Consider the following 21,383-nt stretch of genomic DNA (forward strand, 5'->3'; position numbering starts at 1 on the left):
TGATTTCTTCTGAGCTTCTGGTCCGTCAAGGATGATATTCTGTCACCACCCCAAACTTAATGTGTTAGATGAAGCCTTAAAAACAAACACCTGACCCGTCTACAAGCTTTCTGATATCCATTGAGGGCACTGTTGTTTCTAGTAAGCCAGTTTTATGATCTCATCCACTTTTGAGTTTTTCCTCATTCCTTATGTTCAATCTATTGCCAGCTCCTATATATTTTACCTTCACAACACCCCCAGACCACCATCATTATCATCCAGGCCCTCAGCACATTCTGCAGGTTCCTAATTGGCTTCCTCTTTTCCAATTTAAGGCCCCTTTACATTCTGACTACCCCCTTTAGCCTTAATTTACATTTATTCTAACGCTTGCTCCTTGTTCCATTGAAAGTTGCCTACAAGTTGGTCCCCAAATAGTCTTATTTACCCAAGTTCTTGTCATTTTCCCAAGCTTTCCTCTGTGTACTTCCCTTCTCATCTCTGGTCTAGGTTAGGCTTATGTGCCACTTTTTCTACAAAGCCTTCCCTGGTCTAGTTAATATTCTCTCCTCAATGCAGTCAATTTAAGTTCTTTGAGGGCATGGCCTCTGCTATGTCTTTGGATTCCTACGGAATGGAGTAGTCACACAGGAAGCAGACACATATGTGTACACACTGAGGTGACAGCGCAACCACTTAAGAAAACACACTTCACCTATGCCGTATGATGACTCCCATGAAGGAACTGTGCCCGTTAATGTCACTCAACTTCCTGTTGACCATTTTTGCTCTGATCCTCTGCAGTATGAATATCACCCTTAGTACTGAATACTGCTTAACACGAATTCATCTTTCTTCCCAAACCTGCTTCTCTACACCTTCGCACTCCTCCCACTTAGACTTCCATGTTCCTGAGGAGATAAAGGGGTCCACCACCAAATGTAATAATGAATTGCCAAGTCCCTCTAACAGTCTCTCAGGGTCATTGCCAGGAACAAATGACACAATTCTAAAGCACTTGGTAGTCTGTAAATGTCAGATACTCTCTTTGATGTTTAATTTGTCCTTCCTACCACCACTCATTTAAGTTCTTGGGTGTAAAGAGAAAAATGACACAGATTTGACTTGTGCCTTCAAATGTACTGTTCCAGTAGCTCATGTTTATGGCACAAGAGAGAACAGGATCAAGGAAGAGGTGAAATCTCAACAGTCTAAGGCAGTGGTTTTCAAAATTGTTTGGTCTCAGGACCCTTTTACACTCTTAAAAAGGACCCCCCGAGGATTTATTTATTCACGTCATGTGTATTGATGCTTATCAAATTAGACATCAAAACATTTTAGTATGAAAAGTTTTGGCTGTGCAGACTCCATAGTAGGGTCTTGGGAATCCCCCAGACCACAAAATCTCTGATCTGAGAAGTCTTCATTGTTTTTGGTAAGTTGAAATCAGGAACAAATTAGTAATGATCTTGAATATTTCTTACTTTAGACATCACGAAAGAAACCGAGTGTCCTCCCTACCTCCAGTTCAAACTAGGCAGCATGACCCAATTCACCTTCACCTTCCTTACAGCAGAGTTGACTTATTCCCCTGCTGTTACATGAGCTCAGATGCCCTGGTGTATTTGGGACCAAGCCTCCCCTTGGCTAGGCTTTCAAAGCCTTTCACATACATGATTCCCCGTTTTCTGGTCCAGCCAGGCTGCTCATCACACACAACACTCCATGCCTTTGCCCTCCCTCATCTCTGCCCACTTCCTTTAATAGGCCACTTGTAGCCCCACCTTCTGGAAACAGCCTTCTTTTTCTCCTAATTGGGCGCCCTCCCCCAGTTACTCGGTATCTAGTCTAGCCCTTCCTATATGTACTTTGTCTCCAATGCTGCTGAGCAAAGGAGGTTACATCATTATCCTTGAATCCTCTATATTTGACACATACATGTGCTTGGGATGTTCCTTCTTTCCAGCCCCTAGCACTGCTCTTTGCAGGTTGTCTCATACCGTCTACCCATTCTAGGGTTTTCCCACTAAGGCAGGCACCCATCCACCCAAGGCCTGGCTCTGTATAGGGCAGGCTTGTCGAATGAATACATCTACTCTCTAAAGACCACTCCCTAAGCAGTGCAATGTCCCCAGGTTTGTGGAGCAGTAATTAGTCACCGTCAGGATGCCTTCTGTACAGAGCACACCATGTATGGATCCTGGCAGAGGCACGGGGAGTTCATACTGCTCTGAGGCCACACGCTTGAGGAGAGGCACCAAAGGTCACCCTGTCTGTCTCAGATGTTTCCGAGGCCTGCCACACAGCAGGTTCAGGAAGGACTTGGACGGCACGTTAAAGGGGTTTCAATAGGGGCATGAAAGCTGAATTCTACAAAGACTTTTCCACTTCCTCTCAAGGACAGGCTTTCAGATGTCCCAGGTGGCCATGCAGAGAAGGGGTGCAGTGACTCCTTTTCTTTGGGTCCCATCTAAATGTGGACCACATAGAGTTCCCCAGGCTGAAAAAATACTGGATCAGGTGCCATCATGAACTGTGACCTCCGTAAAGCCACTTCCTTCCCTTCCTCCCCTCTTCCAGCTGGGGTTCATCGCAGGCCAGAACACTCCCAGGGGCCTCTTCTGGTACCTAAGTCTCCACAGGGCCAAAGTTCCTAACAGTGAACTCCAGCTGAAGTGAGGTGGCCCAAGGGGTCTGTCCCCACCTTGGGTGAAATGTGCGTGGAGGGAGAAGTGGAGCCCAAAGGGGGCTCATCCCTTAGGACAGGCAAAGGCTCTCCCTGATGGATGACGTGGGGCATACCCAGAGAGCCTTTGGCACTGGCCCAGTCCTTCAAAGTCTGCAACAGGGAAGGGGAGTGGGAAAATTAACCTCCTAGTGAGCCTGGAGTGATGGGTGGGGATCCAAGGCCCAGGAAGGCTAAGACAGCCAAGAAGAGAGGAGGCCCCGCCAGCTCATCCAGAGGCCTGGTGGTTGCCCGCCCAGCCAGGGTTCACTGAGGCCACAGTCTCCTACGGTGACTTTGTTTCCAGAAATCCCTGCATGGGCTGAGATCCATCAGCTGCTGTTGCCTTAATCTGTGCCAAAAGCATTAGGAAAATCCAGACCAGAGAGCAGACATTCCACAGGGCCCAGCTCCCTTAAAGGCAAGACACAGATCAGTCCACCTCTGGGGGCAGAGACAAGGCGGGGACAGATGGGGGGCAGGTTTAATTTACATGTTGGCCACGTTGGACCTAGGCAGAGATAGGGGAGGGGGGCTGGAGCCCCAGGAACCTTCTCTACCCCAGAGAGAAAAATCCTCAGAGCCTCCTAGGATATATAAGGGGCAAGGGGTGGAGAAGAGAAGTTGGAATAAGGCTGTCCCCATGTTTGGGGGAAGTCCATGGCCCAGGCCTAAGAAGCAAGTCTGCTGTCTGGGGATGCTGCAGATGCCAGTCTGGGCCCCAGATCAGGCCTTCCTGAAGGAAGGTCCTAGAGGAAACCCTCCCGTCGGAACTGCTCCTGGAGAAGGTCTCGATACTGGTCAAAGCCTCCCTCGACCCGGGTGACACCTCCGCCTTCGCAGACCCACAGCTCCTGGCAGACCAGGCGGATGAAGCGCTCGTCATGGGAGACTAGAATCACCCCACCCTGCAGACAATGAGAAAAGGGTGGCAGGGGTCAGTGGTGGCTCTGGACAAGTGAAAGGAGTTTGAGGGGGATCAGGAGCCCAGCTCGGACTATAGGAGCTTGGGGAACCGGGTCTCACCCTGAAACTGTTGAGGGCCCGGCCCAAGGCTTCAATCGTTTCCATGTCCAGGTGGTTGGTTGGTTCGTCCAGAATGTAGAAGTTAGGGCTGCAGGAGAGAATGCCCAGAGGTTCAGCACTAGCTGAGAGACCACCTTCACATAAGGCAGCAGAATCACTGTCTAGGGAGCAAGGCAGGAAGGCTTGGGGAGAGGCAAGGGAGAGCAAAGAAAGGAGCTGGCAGCAGGGCTGTCTCACCAGGGCATGGTCATCTGGGCAAAGGCCACTCGGCTTTTCTGCCCTCCAGACAGGCTAGCAACAGGGCGGACGGCCAGCTCCCCTGAGATGCCATAACGTCCCAGCTGGTGGCGATACTCCTCCTCAGGCTTCCCTAGAACAGATCCCTGGCCTTGACAAGGGTTCCTGGCCCAGCCCGCCCTGACCTCCACTACACCTGCCTCCTCCCCTGCACCCCTACCCCACACACACCAGGGAACTTGCGAGCCAGCAGCTCCACGGCGCTGACATTCAAGTCGAGCTGCTCCACATGGTGCTGGCTGAAGTAACCGATCTTCAGGTTTCTGCAGGGAAGCAGAGGGAAGTTAAGACTGACTGCTGGGAAAGGAGTGGCTGGGGGGTGGGGGGGAAGAGGCTACCTGTGGGCGTGTCTGATTCCCCGCACTGGCGCCAGGTCTCCCATCAACAGCTTCAGCATGGTGGACTTCCCTGCTCCATTCTCTCCAACCTAGAAGACAGGGCCCTCAGTGGGGACAAGGTGGAGTCCCCCAGGCTACCCAAGGGCTGGAGCCGGAGCTGAGGAGCCTGAGGAGGCCTCGGCTTCCTGTCCGGAGAGGCTCGCTCCTAGCCCGACTTGTCCCATGCAATGCTGAGGGCCTGCTGCCAGAGCAGGCACACTCTGGGGCCCCAGAAACAGAAGGAGCAGCTGCGGTCATACCACGCAGATTCGAGACTCCAGGTCGGCCGACACCGAGAGGCGACTGAAGATGGGGTGCTGAGGGTCGTAGTAGAAATCAACTTCGTCGAGCTGCAGAATAGGTGGTGAGAACTTTTCAAACCCATCGGGAAACCTGGCAGAGGTGAGGCGAGGTGCTGTGAGACCAGCAGGGGGCCCAGAGGCCTCACACCCACGTCAGGGGCAGCAGCTTCATGTCCCCCCTCCCTCAGACACAATGAGGCACTTACTTCATCACCACCTCCACCTCCTTGTCCACAGGCTTCAGCTCTGGCCTGAGGAAAACAGAGGGTGTGGGCTTAGTCTGTGACTCTGGGGTGCAGGCAATGGTCCCCAGGTTCACAAGGGAGTGCAGGGAAAGTTCCAGAGCTGGGGTCTATGGAAAAGGATCCAAGGTGTGGACCAGGGGTTCAATGAGGAATCAAAAAAAACAGGGCTGGGAGTAGCTGGGTGGCCTAGTGGATAGAAAGCCAGGCCTAGAGCTGGGAGGGTCCTGGGTACAAATGTGGCCTCAAACCCCACCTAGCTGCATGCCCCTGGGCAAGCCACTTCACCCCCATTGCCCAGCTCTTGCTGCTCTTTAGGTGTTGGCTCTAAGATGAAGGTAAGGGTTTTCAAAAACAAACAAAAAACCAGGAGAAGCGGGGCCATGGGCTGCAGGTCCCTTTTTACTCACAGCTTCTCTAGCAATTTGAGTTTACTCTGCACCTGGGACGCTCGGTTGGCATTATAACGAAATCGGTCAATGAAAACCTGAGGGGGAAGAATGGCAGGAGTGAGACTCCCCAGGCCGCAGCCTCCCAGGCTCCCAGACCAGGCCTCCCTCCTTTGTACCTGGATGTGCTGTCGATACTGCTGCTGGGCCTCATACTCCCGCTGCTGACTCTTCAGTCGCTCTTGCTTGCTCTTGACAAAGGTCTCAAAGTCCCCCCGATAGCCATCCAGTCGCTGGCTATGCAAGTGAATGATGTCTGTGGCCACCGCATTCAAGAAGTTTCGGTCGTGGGAAACAACCAAGATGGTCGAGGGCCAGGTCTAAGGGGTCAGGTGGAAGGTGGGCACAAGTTGGGAGAGGGGGTGGGCCACAGACCCCAGACGTTCCAAATTAGAGTCCCAGCCTTCCTCATTTGTCCGACTCCCCTACCCCACTGACCTGCAGGTAATTCTCTAGCCACAAAATGGCCCGCACATCTAACATGTTGGTAGGCTCTGAAAAATAAAGAAGAAACAAACCACAGAGCTGAAAATGAAGAGGTAAAGAGCTCTGCAAGAATGGTGCGTCTAGGCGCCAACCCCCCCACCCCCCACCCGTCTCCCAGCTGTGGGAGCCACCAAAGAATATCAGGGCCACAACCTCTCCTCTCTAACCAAGGTTAGCCAAGGACTCACCATCCAGCAGGAGCAGATCAGGCCTAAAGAGAAGAGGAGTGATACCATGGCACAGTCTCCTTGACTGCCCCATATGTAAGTCCCCCCTCCCCCCAACAAACCCTATGGACTTACCGGGCAAACAGGGCCCTGGCCAGGGCTAGCCTCATTCTCCAGCCACCAGAGAACTCCCTACAGAGGGAGAGAAAGAGATCTAAATTCAGGGAGAGGCCAAGTTGAAAGGTCAAGCGAGCAAGGAAGAGGGGTCCATGGGCTGGTGGCATGGGGGGACACTCACCGAGTGGGCTGCTGCTGCATTTTTGCATTGAAGCCAAGTCCAGCAAGAATAACAGATGCCCTGTAGGGGAAGAAAAAGTCATTTAGAAGAGGGCCAGGAAGGTGAGGAAATAGGGGAGAAGGTACAGTATAAGGGGTTCAGAGTACCTGGCAGGAGCTTTGTCAGCCTCAATCTCTTCGAGCTTGGCATAGATCTCAGCAAGCTGGGTGGCCTCTGGGCCCTCCGCTCTGGGGGAAGAGGCAATTAGTTGGGAATAGATGGGATATGGGGGCCCCTCCTCTATATCCCATCAGGCTGCTTACTGGGCAGTCTGTCTCCTCCTGTTGGGTAGAGAATCTGGGGAGGGTCTCCCTCTGCTGAGGGACAATGCAGGTCAGTTGTGGGGCATGAGATTCTCACCGGCCAGCAGCAATCTTGGTGCTGAGCTCCCGCTCCCGCTGTAGCAGCCCCTCTCGGAAAGTGTCACTCTCCAGCACACTCTGCAAGGCCGGAGTATCGTCCCCTGCTACCTCTTGCTCCACATGCAGGAGGGAGATGTGGGCAGGGACTCGAAGGCTTCGTGTAGCCAGCATCTTCAGCAACGTTGTCTTGCCCAGCCCATTCCGTCCAACTAGTCCGTAGCGTCGGCCCCATGCTAGGTTCACATCTGCACCCGTCAAGAGAACCCTGGTGGAATAAAGACCAATATCTTCAAGGATCAGGAGGAAGGAGAAGGCAGGCTGGGACTCAAGAAAGGGCCTTTTGTCTACCTGGAGATCCTCTTACCGCTCGCCAAAAGAGACATCAAAGTTCTCAATCCGCACATCATAGGATTTGTTCTTGCCAGATGATTCCAGGCGACTCTCCTTCTTACTCCCAGCTTGGCTGGCTGAAGCCTCTTCTAAGACTCTGTGAGGGCAAAACAGGAAATTGCTCCCAGCTCCCAGGCCCTCTTCCTGTCTCGAGTCCCCTCTACCCATCCAGCCCCATCCAAGGGCTCACAGAGGACTAGCCGTCTTGAGGGTGTCCTTCTCTGTCCGCTTCTCCTGCTTTGCCTTGAGCCGAGCCTCAGCCTTTTCTAGCTTTTTAGCATTCACTGTCTGTGGCCAAGAGAGACAGACAGACAGATACACAGTCAGGTTCTCAGTATGCCCACTGGAGCAGGGGACGCTGGGGAAGCCCTAAACTCAACATTCCACATCAGTATGAGCAACACACAGCAGGGCCCAGGGATAGTCAACCAAAAAGGCTTCCAAGTGGTACTCTGGAATGCAGAGGGAGTCCCCACACCCCAAAAGAGACAAGAACTATCCTCTACCACAGTCTGCCCTCCTCACCGAAGATTGGTCTCTCTTCATCAGTCCTGGAAGCTTATTGCCATAATCTAGAAATAAGACAGATAATCATCTTTGTTTACACTTAAAATACTGTCTAACCACTAACTCCCGTGTTCTCTGACTCTAACCTATTGTAGCCCCATTCCAGTTCCCAGAAAATATCAATTCATTTCAAAGAAGGGCTTTATGGGAGGGGGAACTATGAGAGAAAAGAATTACAAAGGACCCAAGGATTTCTAAACAGCAATGAGAGCAGGAATGATCTATGTACCACAGAGTGGACTGGAGGCAGGCACTAAGAACTAGACCCCTAAATATGAGGAAGGGTTTCAGGCTGGGTGAGAATACAAGCAAAGCATAGGCTTGAGGAAGGATATAAGGAGAGGTGGGAGCTAAGTTAAAGACACTCCCTTCACTTACCATAACTTTCAGTCATTTTAGACAACTGGATGGGGGCATCCAATAACACCTGGCTGTGGCCTTGGCTCTGAGGTTCTGCCCTGTGTAGTCAGGAAAAGGATTGGTGTAAAAGGCATCAGGTAATCAGTGCTGAACTTGGAATCAAGAGACCTAGACTTGGGCCGTACCCTGAAACCTAATAGCCAAGGCTGTTTTAAGAAAGGCAGACTGCAAACCTTCAAAGCTCCAGGGAAAATATGAATAGCCATTTCCCCTAAGTACTTGATTGGCACTGATGAAATGTCCTTTCTAAACTTTTTGTGACCTATGAACATAGCTACTAATCCACAAACATTTATTAAGAACCCATTATACATATGACCCTAGGGACACCAAAATGAAAAATGAGACACTCCCTTCAAGGAGCTTAGTCTAGTAGAAAAAGTAGTGTTACTCCATAAAAATGATGAGATTAACTTTTAAAAATTTGTTAAGAACTTCAGGAGATAACACAAGGAGAGTCAAGAGAACATTTTACATAGTTACAGACTTAACATATGAAGAATAACTTGTGAATGTTCACCTCCAGAGAACGGAAACACAAAAGACATAATCTCTTTATGCACATCTATTTACCAAATGATGCCTTCTATGGTATGGGAAGAGGAGAGGGAGGGGCTGAGATCCCTGGAAATAAATTGTATTAATTAAGAAAAAAAAAAAAGCTAGGGAAGGCCAGTAAGGTAGGATATAATCTGGACAAAGGAGGAACCTAAAGTGCTCAAGGAAAACAAAGAAAAGGCAAGAGAGCAGAAGGGAGATTCTGGGAAAGATTGCTAAAGGAGGTATTTAAGGAAGAATGTCTGCAAATGTCTTGGAGAAAGGCATACAACTGGAGAAAGAGAACCTGGGATCAAGATCCACTTTTGCTACTTATTAATGTGTGGCTATGAGCTAGTCACTTTGTCTCACTGAGCCTCTGTTTGAAAAAAAAAATGAGGGAACTGGGTTCCTTTTTAGAGTTAAGCCTTATAAACTCAAATGTCTCAAATGGTGAGAAACCAGAAAACTTCTGGGTTCCCTTTCAGTTCTAAAGTCACCTTTGTAGGTCTGAGTTTTTCTATGAGTAGAATGGAGTTGAATTGCACTGAATGGTGGTCCAAGATCCCTTCCAGCCCTAAATCCTATAATTTAGATGTCAATAAATATTTATTAAGTTCCTGTGTGCTAAGTTCTTAGCTGGGAATACAAATATGAAAAAGAAAGATAGATGTGACCTCCCTACTTATTCGGCCTCAATGTCCATATCTGTAGAGTGAGGTGGTCAAAGAGCAAATGGACCAAATGCTCTCTTGAGCTCCCTTCCAGATCTGTAGCCTCTGACTTTCTATTTATTCCTCTTCTCTAGGGTTCAGTTTTCTCAAATTGAGAGTGAAGTTAGAACTAAACTCAGTTCCTGTGTTCTCTTGGGCTCTACTTCCCTAGCTGTAGAATAGAGGGTGAGAGGGAACCAGAACTAAGTATCTCTAAGCTCCCAAACGTTCTGATCCTCAATGTTTCCCTCATTCATCTGTAAAATTGAAAAAAAGAGGTAGACATGGACCAAAAGATCTGCTGCTCTAAGTGAGGGAATCTTCCCTCTCAGGGGCTCAGTCTCCCCTCGGTAAAAGGAGTTGGTATAACAAGGAGGGAACCCCTCTTGTATGTTAAAGGGGATGTCTCCTCTTGTATGATAAAGGGAGTGTCCTGGACCCTTTTCTCTCCCCTGTGATAAAGGGGATGTCTCCTCCTGTAGGATACAGGGTCACCCCAGTCCCTTGCTTTCCCCTATGATAAAGGGGGATGCTTCCCTGCTCCCGTTCGATAAAAGGGCGCCCCCCCCAGCTTCTGCCCCTTAGTCCCCGGCGGTACGCACAGGCGCAGAGTGTTATACATGCGCTGGCACACGGCCCGGATGCCCGCGCCATCCTTGCTGTCCCCGGACACCTCCTGCAGCAGCTCCCCCACGGCCTCCACCAGGTCGTCCACGGACTCGAAGTCAGCGCTGCCGCTGTGCAGGACGCCTGAGGACGAAGGATCCTGGGAGTCAGACGCGCCGTCCCGGACGCCCCCGCTGGCCCCTCGCCCGCTCCCCGTCCCGGCTCTGCTCACCTGTCACGTAGTCAAACACCTGTCCGTCGATCTCGGGGAACTCGCTCCTCAGGATGTCGGCGCACGTCGCCATGTTCCAGCCGGGCCCTGCTTTGCGCAGGCGCCCTGAGGACGCCGACGCGCAGCTCCTGGCACACCCCGCCCCGCCCCCTCTTCTACGCAGGCGCCCTGCGAGCCCTGAACGGACGCCGACTCTCAGGCCCCGCCCCTCCGGCTCCTCTCCTTAGCGCCAATACCTCTGCGCAGGCGTTATGCGGCCATCGACCTTCAGTTTCCGTCCCGCCCCTTCCGACTTTTCAACGCCACTCTCAAATCCTCGCGCGCAGGCGCCCTGCGATCGCTGACACGCTGTCGCCTCTCACTACGCCACACCCCCTCCGGCTCCCCGACGCCCTTTCCCAAACGTCATGTGCAGGAACCGGGACAGAATCCTCCCGAACGGCCCCGGCCCCGCCCGCGCTTTGCTGAACTCAGCTGGTCTCCGCCCCGCCCTTCCCCTCGCGCAGGCGCCCAGGTGCAGGAATGGTCACATCTTCAGCCCCCTCTCCCGCTCCTAGTCCTAACGCGCTGGCGCCGGCGGTGGCGTCAGAGAGCATGGAAGAGGAAAGACTCGCGCTGGGGTATAGGGGCGAGATTAAGTCAACGGCGGGCCGCCCTCTTCATCCCGGCATGCTCCGCGAGGACACGCCTTCCCGGCGTGGCTTAGTCACGTGAATCGTGTCCACATCTCCTGGGACTTGCGAGCGCAGTCCAGCCGGTGGCCCAAAGTCAGGCAGGTATGGAGGGACTCCAGGCCGGCTCCTCTAGCGGCCAAGCCAAGCTTGGGAAGTCTTGGGATAGAATCAGCCCCATCCCCCGTTGTGCCGCGGAGAGAGGGCGCGCTCTTTTGGGCGAGAAATTGAGGCTAGGAAAGGTCGCGGTAGCGATCCGAGCCGGGGCTACAAATAAAGAGCATCTGAGCGGGAGAGGAACAGGAAGCGAACCCCTCCTCGGCCTTCTCCCTGTTCTTCACAACACTCACCCTCCTTGCGCCCCCTCCTAGAGCTAAGAACCAGCCACTCCCCCACCTCCCAGCAAGTAAGCATCCTAGGTGGGGAAGGGAAAGGAATGACCACATTGGGCTGCCCCCCACTCCGCTCAGGTTCTTTGGAGCCCCAGGTCTTCCCCCAGCAGCAACCTATGTCTCCCTTGTGCCCACCCCAGATAGCCGCACAGCAAGCCAGAGCGCCCCGACCATGGGTAGTTTTGATCTGTCATAGGGAGCAGATGAGGGCATCTGGCAGCTCCTGCTAAGCCTTCTCCACCCTCCCTAGGCAAGACTCGAGGCCCAGAACCTCCGCTCTACAGAATTTATTGGGTTGAGAACTGGACAAGTCACACGTGTACAAAATGGAGCTCACACTATCCCAAAGCAGGGGGCAGGGGGCATGGGGGGGGGGGCGGAGCCGGGGTGGGAGGCAGTTACTGGCCTGTCAGGGAGGAGCGGAGGTGGGGGGCTCTGGCAGTCCATGCCCCCCACCCCGACCCCAGGAGAAGGGCAGAGGCACAGCTACCCAAGAGACCCTGGCCTGGCTTTGGTCACAAAACTCAAACAGAGCCCAGTGCTGGGCTGGGACGGACGAAATCAGGGTTAAGGAAATTCGGGGCCCAGGGAGCCCAAGGGACCACACTGTTCATCCCTTTCATGGTAGGGTCAGTCCAGACCTAGTCTAGGGGCTTGTGCAGGGGGTGTGCAGCGATGCAGGAAGGAGGAGACACCAACAGGGAGGAGTTGGGGCAGACCGCCCAGCCAGGCTCCTCTCCAGGGGGCACCCAGGTTGGTGAGGTGAGACCATGGCTGGGCAGCTAGCAGCGGGTTTCATAGATGCCACTGCGGCCAATGTAGCGGACCCATTTAATGACATCATGGTCGCTGTAGTTCAGCTTGGGTTCAAACACCTTCAAGTATCGCACTTTCAGGCCAGAGGGTGCAAATGGTACCTGGAAAGTAAGGAAGAAGTCAGGAGGCCTGCCTTGTCTGTGGAATCCCTTCAAGGCCTGGGCCCAGGGTCACCTCCTACTGGAGATCTTCGGTCCTATTGCCGCTTGTTAGGCCTCTCACCCTGCTTCTCCCAAGCTGCAAAGATCTGTTTCCCCACCACTCCAGAAGAATGTAAACTCTTTGAGAGCAGGGACTTTGGGGGAGTAAACCCATGCATGGCTGGGCCATAGTGACACTTTAATAAATGTTTGTTGAATGAATGACACCTTCCCAGAGTCCTTCCTCCTGCCTATGTGGGTGCAAAGACAACCTTCAGTTTCGCCAGGGGCCTCATTTCCCAAGCCAGGAATGGTAGCAATGCCTGGTGTGAGCTTAGCAAGGATTTTAGGCCCAAGAAGGTGCTTCCACCCACTGGTTTCTCTACAGAGTCTGCCTGGCTAAAGAGCCCAAGAATGCCCTCAATTATTTTACAAAGTTCATAAGCAGGGATAAATAAGCCAGGAAGATTACAATGCAACTGGAGTTTGAAATGGTGGAAAGGAGGCCGGCAAAGTGGCAGCTCAGGGCTGCTCTACTCCCCAGAGCAACTGAATGGAGCAGGGCAGGGTGAATTCCTACAGAGCCCAGGAAGGTATTTCCTTCTGAAATGTTAATGCCAAGTGATGTATCAAAAACTTTGATTAGAGGGGGCAGCTGGGTAGCTCAGTGGATTGAGAGCCAAGCCTAGAGATGGGAGGTCCTAGGTTCAACTCAGGATTCAGATACTTCTGAGCTGGGTGACCCTGGGCAAGTCACTTGACCCCCTACCGCTCTTCTGCCTTGGAGCCAATACACAGTATTGACTTCAAGACGGAAGGTAAGGGTTAAAAAAAAAAACTTTGATTAGATAGGATAATTTTTCACTAAGAAAGTTAGGCTTCCTTTTCTGTTTAGCCCCCCAATGTCTCAGCAACACCCAGAGTGTCCTGTACCCCCAGACCCCAATGCTTGGGTTCTGTTGCAGTATTCCTGGCTCTCTGGGTCCTGTCCTACTCTGGCTCTGCCTCGATCTGGCCTTAGCTGGGCCTCACTCCCAATGAATGAGGTGGCTTCAGAGGACCTCAGTTGTCCTGCCCTGACATACCCACCTCAAAGTTCATGGAGATGGGAGGTCGGGCCCATTTCTTCTTGTCGTTAGTTGGTAGCAGCTCAATCTCAGCACTGATCTGGGATTCCTTCATTCCTGCCATGCGCTTAATCCTATGGGTACAGAGTTGGAGGCAGCTGCTTCTATACCACCCTCTGGAGGGGCCCTTAAGGGAGCAGGTGAATCCTGGCCAGGACTTTCTAGTCTGGCCAAGTTGTACACTTAATTCTCTAGGCCTCAACTGCCTTATCTTTCATATGGGCATAATGTCACCTGCTCAGTTTATCTTGAAGAAACATTGGAGGAAGAATGCCCATATGCTTGGGAATTATTTAAGCTAGAACACTAAGGCATCATGGGATGAGACAAGGCAGCAAAGGAAGGGGGTATAGAGGGATGCATTCTTGTAATGCAGATGAAGAGGTGTGCCCAGAGACACCCCCCCCCAAACCCCCACCACACACTCACTTCCACACGATGGCATTCTCACTGGCCTTGTACTTGGCTTTTCCCTTCATGCAGATCACTTGAACCCCACTGGTGTTCAGTGGTGTTGGGATCCGGACCTGGGGGTCACAAGCCTATTACTGTCATCCCCCAGTCAACATAAGGCCTCCCTTTTCCCCAGCTCCCTCCTAGCTCCCTTCCCGCACCTCAATCTTCTGGGCCAGCAATGAGGGCTTGAAGTTGGACTTAATGACGACTTTGACCTCCAGCTTGGTCCTTCCCACCTCCCGAACCAGGGGGATAACCCGGAATGGCAGGATGATGTCCTTGGTGGTCCGGTACCTGGAAAAAGAAGGGTCAGGGGAGTCAGGAAGCAGTGGAAGGCCCAGGGGTGCCTCCCCCACCCATCCACCCAATGCTGTACTTGCCTCATAAGCTCGAACTCTCCATCGGGGGGAATGAAGCTGATACTTCGTTCCGAGTCAAACTTACTGAGCCTCACACACTGGTGGAAGGTACAGTCGTCTATGGCAATAGACTGTTTCCCACTGCAGAAAGGGTGGAAGCCCAGGTGTGAGCAAGGAATGGCTGGAGGAAAGGGGGAAACACAAGGAGGGACAAAAACTGGCCCCATTGGGCCTTCTAAGGAAGCTAGTCCAAGGGTCTGGGAAGAATCTCCTCAGAGCTTAGCCTATAGCTGTGAAGGGCCCAACCAAGAACTTCATCTCCCAAGTCCTGGGCAGCTGCCCTGGGGCTCAGTGACCAAGGAACTATCAAAAGGCCAAATCCTGCACCCAGGGCCACCCTCAGCCCTCTAGGCCTCCGCCTACCTCTTGCCTGTTTCATCAGCAGTGCCCTTGCCCTGCTTCTCAATGACAATCTTGTCATTCATCCCAAACTTGCACTCTGGCATGCCGCTCAGATAGCTCTTCATCACAACTCGGCCAGACACATGGGCACTCAGCACTTGCCCTGGGGAGAGGGAGAGTCAGGCCGTCTGGAGAGCAGCCTTCAAGCAAGGGGCCCAGGCCAGGGCCCAGCCCTGAGGCCTGTCCTCACCTTGAGGAGACATGAGCAAGTTGACACTCTCCAGCACATCCAGGAAGAGCTCGTTCCGACGATATTTGATGCCCTCACGGCGCCAACCGATCTGCCCTGTCACCTGGCTGGTGATCTGAGACTGTTCTTCCTTTGTCTGGATGGAGGGGTTGGGGAGGGGTCACAGGAAACTCAGTGCCAGCCCCAACTCCAATCCAAGTTTCCCTTGAATCCTGCCCACTCGCCTCCAAAATCCAGGAGGAGCCAGACAGACACCAGCTGCTTACCTGATGCTGAAAAAAGGCCACAGGGGACAGGAAGGGGCCCGGAAGAGAATCCACATGGAAACAGAAGGAAAGAAGAAGGGAGAGAAGCAGGTCAGGCATGGTCCCAGAGGGGCATCATCCACTTACCAACCCTGGGGCTCCCAGGCCAAGCCACAGAAAAGCAGTGATCCAGGACCAGGAGGCTCTGGTGGCCTAAAAGCCCTTCCCCTCCCCCGGCCAGGCCCCAAGGGGTGGGCTTCCTCTTCCTTCCCCATGCCAGGAAGAAGAGAGCTGTGCCTGGATTCCTTGAAATAGGGATGGCGATTCAGCTGATCTCCTTCGGACTGGGAGAAGGCCAAGTAGCCTCTCAGAAGAGCCAGTTACCACGGCAACTGGACCAGCTCTGCACTTCGAAACCCCGAGTAGCTCTGGTACCTGGCTCTTAATGCCTTGCTGAGTGATGAAGGTCTTTAGAGCCCCAGTCTCGGAGTTCTGTGGGTAGCCAAAGTCCAGGATCTCTGTGTGGGGGGAAGACACTGGCTGTTAGCACACAGGCTGCCCTCCTCCCTACAAGGGGCTGGCTGGGCATAAGCGCCCCAGAGTGGCTCCCAGAGGCACCAGCTTGGTGGATTTTTCTTGGGGCTGTTATTTTGGCAGGGAAACATATTCCAAAGCCAAAGAATGGGCAGGCGGGCAGCCCTTGGCCCTGGAAAGCAGAAAGGGCAGGGGCCTGAGAGGTGTTGGGGAGATTTCCACTGAGTGGAGTGACGGCGCGTTCTGGGGCTCCCCGGCCCCCCTCACCGTCCAGAAGCTCGTAGATGAGCACGAAGTTGTTCTTGATGTTTTCCTCACTGATCTTGCCAAAGTAGGCTGCCATGACGTCACACATCTTGTAGAGGAACTCGAAGACCATGGCGGCGTTGACATTCTGCTTGGTGACAGCCGCCAGCCAGATGTTGGAGCGCTTGACATGGAAGAAGCTGGTGCGGGCGATGTTGGTGACGGGGGAGCGCACCTGCTGCCTCGCGTGGATCACGTTGACGCGGAAGGCGTCCACGGCATTTCGCCTGGGGAGGGGAGCACAGAGGCTGCTCAGGGCTTGGCAGGGCATCGGCCCCGGGGCGACACCCCCATCTGCCCCCCGCCCCCCACCCTCCTTGCTAGGGTCACAGGACTAGAGAAGGGCAGGCCCAACAGTATGTGACTGCCGGGCCTCGGCCTAAGTCCCCCGCTAGGTGCCAGCCCCATCTCCCTGGTGAAACGGACATTCAGCTCGCCCAAGAAACTCAGTGGAGGAAAAGATGAACAATCCAAATGGCTGTCGTAGAGGCCATCTTGTTAGCTGGCCCCCAAAGGGCCAAAGAGGTGGCCCACCATCTGGGGAGGGGAGGGGGCGACCCAGAGCCAACCTGGATCAGGATTTGATTCCTGGGCAAGTGGAGGGAGAGGGAAGAGGGAGGTCAAAAATCAGGGTTGTGGGCAAGACGCCCCATGCCCACCTATGCCAAAGGCTGCAGCTGGCAGGCCGCTTACCTATTGCTATGGCAGCCAATGAGATGGGATGAGAAAAATGATGCCAGCGAGGAGAATAGTGACAGCAACAAGAGAAAGGGTTAGACAGACACACAGACACACAGACACGCAGACAAAGGAGGCACACCAGTCAGGCTCAGGCAGAGGCCTTGGGTGACAGAGAGACGAGGATGCCCAGCAAGGGCCTGGCATGCAGAGGGCAGCAAGGCCATTGGGGTGGGCAGAACAAACGCTCCTTGAGCCTCACAAGTCAAAGCAGCCGCTGCCCCCCCTTGGCACCCGCTGCTGCGCTGACTTCACCACATCTCGGGGCACTGGGGAGCCAAGCCCTGGGCTGGAGCTGGGCACCCCCAGAGAAGAGGCCAGCTGGCGGCAGGGGGTCCTGGTGAGGGTTTTAGGAGTAGCTCCGCTGGCGGCCAGGCCTGGAAGGGCTCTCAGACATCTCCCACCTCCTTCCTCACTTTTACAGAGGAGGAAATGGGTTTGGATGACTTGCCCAAGGTCACACAACCAGTGCCATGACTTCAGGTTCCAGACTCCTCCATGCTTGCTACCCCAGTGACCCTGGGCAAGTGCCTCGCCCCGCCTGGCCCTGAGGGCTCTTCTAACTCTTGCTGGTCCTCAGTTCTCCCAGAGTCCTTTGTGGCCGTCCTCGGGGTAGCCTCGACCTGCCCTTCGGAGCAGGGGGCGCTGCAGCAGCAGGCCAGCTGGTGTCTCGGAAGGCCAGCAAGCTCTTGCAAAGCTGTGGGAATGCCTGGTGGGTGTCCCGGCAGCCACATCCTGGCCGCTGGACTCTGCAGACTGGGCCCAGGCTCCATGCTGCCCAGCCCTCCTGCCCGGCGCTCCCAGTGGGGGAAGCTCTTCAAGGACCCCGAGAAGATGCCAGCTGGGGGCACCGGCCGCCCGGCATGCTAGCACTGTGACAGGGCGGGGCGGGGCCCTCTGGGAGGGAGCTGCGCCCACATGCGGGGGGTCTCGGGGCACACTCACCCGATGTCATCTCGGTAGACCCGGGAGATGAGCACCTCCCCCTTGTGGTTGTAGATGAACAGCCCTCCGATCATGGTGGCCACTCAGTCTCCTCTGCCCATGGCGCTCAGAACAGACCTGGGGAAGGGGAGGGGGAGGAGGTGAGGCCCCGCCCCTTATTAAGAGGCGTGGAGGGCAGAGGTCACCGGAGGAGCCCCCCCCCCCCCAGGAGCCGGGGAGAGATGGGACGGATCAGAAGCTCTGGAGGCCAGTCCTGTGACGCCCCCACCCAGCCTCAGGCCTCAGGGTCCTGCTCTGGGTGGTCTTCGAGGAGTCACAGGAGAAGCCGGCATCTGTGGCCAGCACCCCCAACCTTCCCACCTTTGCCCCCCAGCTGTCTTGTGGGAGCCTTCGGAACCCAGAACCTCCTTTGCCCTAGTCCCCGCCCCGCCCCCGGAACATCGAGGGCACCCCCGGGGAGTGGGCAGGGCAGATTAGAGAGGCCTCTGCCTGGGCACCGCGGGGTGACGCCCCAAATAGGGCAGTCCCTTAAGCAGCTTATAGAATCATCAGCCAAAGCAGGCGGCTGAGGAGGGAAAGAGCGGTGGCCAGAGGCCGTGACCCGATTCTGGGAAGCTGCGGCCCAGAGCAGAAGGCCCCGGCCCACCGGCCACCTCTGGGTCTCGATTTCTTCAGCTGCACAAGGGGAGGCCTACGCTAGGCTGGTCACGCAGGCCCCTTCTGGCCCCCCAAGGCGAGGTCTGGGCCCGGGCGCACAAATGGCCGCAGTCAGGCTCAGAGACCAGCCACAGGGCCGGCCGGCACTGGGGAAAAGGGCATGCTGGGAGGCCAGCGGCCGGGGAGAGGGAAGGGGACCCTGCGGGCCTCGGGAACAGTCAGCCCCAGCTGGGCTCCAAGAAGCACCGAGAAAGGCCTGACGGTGCATATTTTCAGCTGAGGTCGCCTGGAGGAAGTTCCCCTCCGGAGAAAGGACAGCCAGGAATGGGCAGGGGACTCTTTCGGGGAAATCAGGAAGAGGGGGAAGAAGGCCAGGACGAGGCTGAGGTGGCCCAATGGGGGAGGGGGAGGCTTGAGGGGGGAAGGAGGAAGAGGCCTCTCCTAGGCGGGGTGGGGTCGGCCCTGGAGGGAAGCAGGCCAGGAGATTCTCATCAGGGTGGGAGGCTTTGGCCAGAAGGACAGTGCCCCGGGTGGGGGGGGAGCCCAGAAGGACAGTGCCCCGGGTCGGGGGGAGCCCAGAAGGACAGTGCCCCGGGTCGGGGGCTGCTAATTCTGGGAAGGCCAGTGGGAGCTGGGAGAGGCAGGGAAGGAAGGGGCTCCTAGGCAGGGGGTCTCCCTGGGAGACAGCCATCAGCCCCATTGCTGGGGGCGGGTAGAGGCAAGACCTTTCCACCAGAGGTCCCAGGGCTGGAGTCCAGGGGTGGGGGAAGGCCCCGAGCTGGTCAGGAAACAGGAGACAATGGCGTGGGGATGGGAGGCTCTCTGGGCAGGCAGCAGGTGGGCGCTAGAGTGCCTGCCCCCAAAAGGGTCGGCCAAGGGGCTCTCCTGCAACCCTGGGGAGGGCTGTCCGCTTGCATGGATCAGTCTTGGAGGGCCGAGAGAAGGGGACAGAGTCCTAAGTCTGGACCTGAAGGAGGTCTTGAAGGGGGTCTCCTCATTTTAAATAAAAGGGAACCTTAATCCCAGAAAGGAAAAGTGACTTGCCCCAGGTCACACAGCCATTAAGAAGCAGGGGCCGGATTAGCACCCAGATCCGCCCAAACCAGTGCGGTGTCAGCTGTCTCATGGTGCCCCTGGGATAGAGCAGGGACAGGGGGGGCTGTCCTGGGGAGGAGGATGCTCCACCCGTAGGTCTGGGGAGAAGAGGGAGGGGAGGGGTCTGCCAAGGATGGATGGCAGTGAGGGGGAGGGCCCCCCTCCCCCGCGATGAGGGGCGCGGGCTCTAATTTAATACAGCAGGGTGTGCATCAACGTCTCCGAGCTGGCGGGGGAGGGGGGGTGTCTCTTCCTGGCCCCCTCTCGTAGTGGGGGAGGGGGTCCTCGAGGTCAGGCCCCCGGTGTAGGAGACTAGGCGGGGAGCAGCCAAGGAAAGCTTGGGGGGGGGCCTCGGTGTCCTCGCCTGGAGGGCTCCGTCCAGGTCCTGGGGGTCCTGGGGTCTCCCTGGATGGATCAACCCCGACGCTTAGAGCGCGCGTTTTAGGGGCGTCCCGGGGGGGAAACAGTGGGGGGGGCGTCCTGGAGGACTGGGGGGCGTCCTTGCGGGGGAAGTCCGGGCCCGCTCCCCACCCCTCCCCCGCCAAGCCCCGAAGCATCTATTGATCTCCTGCCGCGCCCCCGCTCACCAGGCGCCGCCGCGGCCCGTCCGTCTGTCCTTCTGTCGCTCGGTCAGTCTGTCCGTGCGAGGACGCGGCTCTGGATCTGGCTCTGCCGCCGCTGCCGCTGCCGCCGTCGCCGCTCCCAAGATGTCCGCCCGCCCCCCGCCCGCGGCCTCAGCTTTCACCGCAGTGCCGGCTCCGCCCCGGCCCGCCCGCCCCGCCCGGCCAGGCCCACTGCGCACGCGCATTCGCTCCCGGAGGACTACGACTCCCGGCGGGCTCTTCGGCGCCAGCACTAGGCATGCGCAGGCTGTACCGCACTACAGCTCCCAGCAGGCTGCGGGAGCCTTCTCTCGCCAACCCCGTCTCCCTTGGGAATGGAATGTCCCAGAAAGCTTCGCTCCATTTTCCCACCGAGCTTGTTGGGAAATGTAGTCCGTTTACGTCCCTCCTTGCCTACATCCCATAGGAGCTTGGATTGAGAACGAAAAGGGGTTTTAGAGGTTTTAGGAGCCAGGGATTATGGCTGGAAGGGACCTTAGAGGCCATCCAAGTCTAGCCCTCTCATTTCACAGATGAGGAAACCGAGGCCTGGCTCCCTAGGGGACACAATAAAATGCTCTTGCCCAAGGTCACATAGGGAATCTCAGTCAGAATTCGAACCCACTCCCTGTGACTTCAAATCTCCTTCTCAGGACTCTGGGGAAACTTCCCCCAACCCGCGACAAAACAAAAGCATGGGGTCAGAACTACGAGGAAACTCTGAGGCCACTCATTTAAGAGGTGAGCGCCCAGCCCCAGAGAAGGGACTGGACCCAGGTCCTCCGGCTGCACAGCTCCACCGTCGCCCGGCGGCTGTGCCAGAGCGATCTTGAGCGGCCGGCATTCCTCCAGGCACAAACCCTCGCCGAGGCAAAGGGGACAAACTTCTGGAGCCCAAATTCCTAAAGCGAAGGCGGCAGCGTCACTGCCCTGCGCCAGGAGCTCCGGCACTCCTCTTGGCAGCGGGATCAAACAGGAACCTGGCTGGCTCCCGAGCCCTTCCGATCTGGCTCGGGCTCCGCTCTCCAGGATTACGCTCCGGCACTCCTCTTCAGGCACTTACTCCAACTCACCTTTCTGTCTCCCACCTCCGAGCCTTTGTCCCCTTCCCCAAAAGGCACTCCTTCCTTCTCATCATTTCCTCGTGCCCTCCCGAGCCCCTCCCTTCCCAGACTGGTCTTCCGGACATCCCCTAATTACTTTGTATTGACTTTTCTGCGGTTTTTCCCAGAGTCCTCCGAGGAGGAGGGCCGTTTGGGGGTTTGGGCTTTGTCTCCCTCCCTCGCCTAATGCTTGTTGAGTGACTGATTGACTGGCCGCCACCAGGGATTCTAATTCGGGACCACCATCCCCCAGAAGTCCATTAGAGGACAGAACCTCCCTCGTCTCCCTTTCGGGCTGGGGACATGAGCACACGGGCAGAGAACGAAA

The 21,383-nt window shown here is 55.5% G+C and overlaps 2 protein-coding genes across 2 annotated transcripts; both read right to left on the minus strand.

The window, feature by feature from the left end:
* Positions 1 to 1,004: 1,004 nt before the first annotated feature.
* ABCF3 (ATP binding cassette subfamily F member 3) lies at positions 1,005 to 11,100 on the minus strand. Its single transcript, XM_001363579.4, has 21 exons — positions 10,218 to 11,100; positions 9,982 to 10,129; positions 8,088 to 8,167; positions 7,668 to 7,714; positions 7,333 to 7,430; positions 7,117 to 7,239; positions 6,751 to 7,017; positions 6,498 to 6,578; positions 6,352 to 6,411; positions 6,189 to 6,245; positions 6,075 to 6,097; positions 5,839 to 5,894; positions 5,520 to 5,720; positions 5,362 to 5,438; positions 4,916 to 4,960; positions 4,668 to 4,800; positions 4,369 to 4,457; positions 4,202 to 4,293; positions 3,971 to 4,103; positions 3,734 to 3,821; positions 1,005 to 3,615 (listed from the first exon to the last, which is right to left on the minus strand). Exons 1-21 carry the CDS (start codon positions 10,288 to 10,290, stop codon positions 3,457 to 3,459), a joined length of 2,130 nt encoding a protein of 709 aa, XP_001363616.1. The 5' UTR covers positions 10,291 to 11,100; the 3' UTR covers positions 1,005 to 3,456.
* A 452-nt stretch (positions 11,101 to 11,552) lies between these two features.
* AP2M1 (adaptor related protein complex 2 subunit mu 1) lies at positions 11,553 to 20,119 on the minus strand. Its single transcript, XM_003340546.4, has 12 exons — positions 19,938 to 20,119; positions 17,599 to 17,715; positions 15,877 to 16,142; positions 15,511 to 15,593; positions 15,097 to 15,102; positions 14,831 to 14,966; positions 14,602 to 14,743; positions 14,200 to 14,319; positions 13,978 to 14,113; positions 13,793 to 13,890; positions 13,326 to 13,437; positions 11,553 to 12,197 (listed from the first exon to the last, which is right to left on the minus strand). The coding sequence occupies exons 2-12, from the start codon at positions 17,670 to 17,672 to the stop codon at positions 12,063 to 12,065; spliced, it is 1,308 nt and encodes a 435-aa protein (XP_003340594.1). The 5' UTR covers positions 17,673 to 17,715; positions 19,938 to 20,119; the 3' UTR covers positions 11,553 to 12,062.
* Positions 20,120 to 21,383: the final 1,264 nt, after the last annotated feature.

Source organism: Monodelphis domestica, chromosome 2 (genome assembly GCF_027887165.1).
Source record: "Monodelphis domestica isolate mMonDom1 chromosome 2, mMonDom1.pri, whole genome shotgun sequence".
Taxonomy (NCBI): Eukaryota; Metazoa; Chordata; class Mammalia; order Didelphimorphia; family Didelphidae; genus Monodelphis; species Monodelphis domestica.

Coding starts and splice junctions, on each gene's coding strand:
- ABCF3 (XM_001363579.4), bottom strand. CDS start 10,290: ATGGCGACGTGCGCCGACATCCTGAGGAGCGAGTTCCCCGAGATCGAC. Junction 7,715..8,087: donor TAAAATGACTGAAAGTTATG/GTAAGTGAAGGG, acceptor TCTTATTTCTAG/ATTATGGCAATAAGCTTCCA. Junction 7,240..7,332: donor CTCAAGACGGCTAGTCCTCT/GTGAGCCCTTGG, acceptor TTGCCCTCACAG/AGTCTTAGAAGAGGCTTCAG.
- AP2M1 (XM_003340546.4), bottom strand. CDS start 17,672: ATGATCGGAGGGCTGTTCATCTACAACCACAAGGGGGAGGTGCTCATC. Junction 15,594..15,876: donor CATCTACGAGCTTCTGGACG/GTGAGGGGGGCC, acceptor CCCCCCACACAG/AGATCCTGGACTTTGGCTAC. Junction 13,891..13,977: donor TGCTGGCCCAGAAGATTGAG/GTGCGGGAAGGG, acceptor TGTGACCCCCAG/GTCCGGATCCCAACACCACT.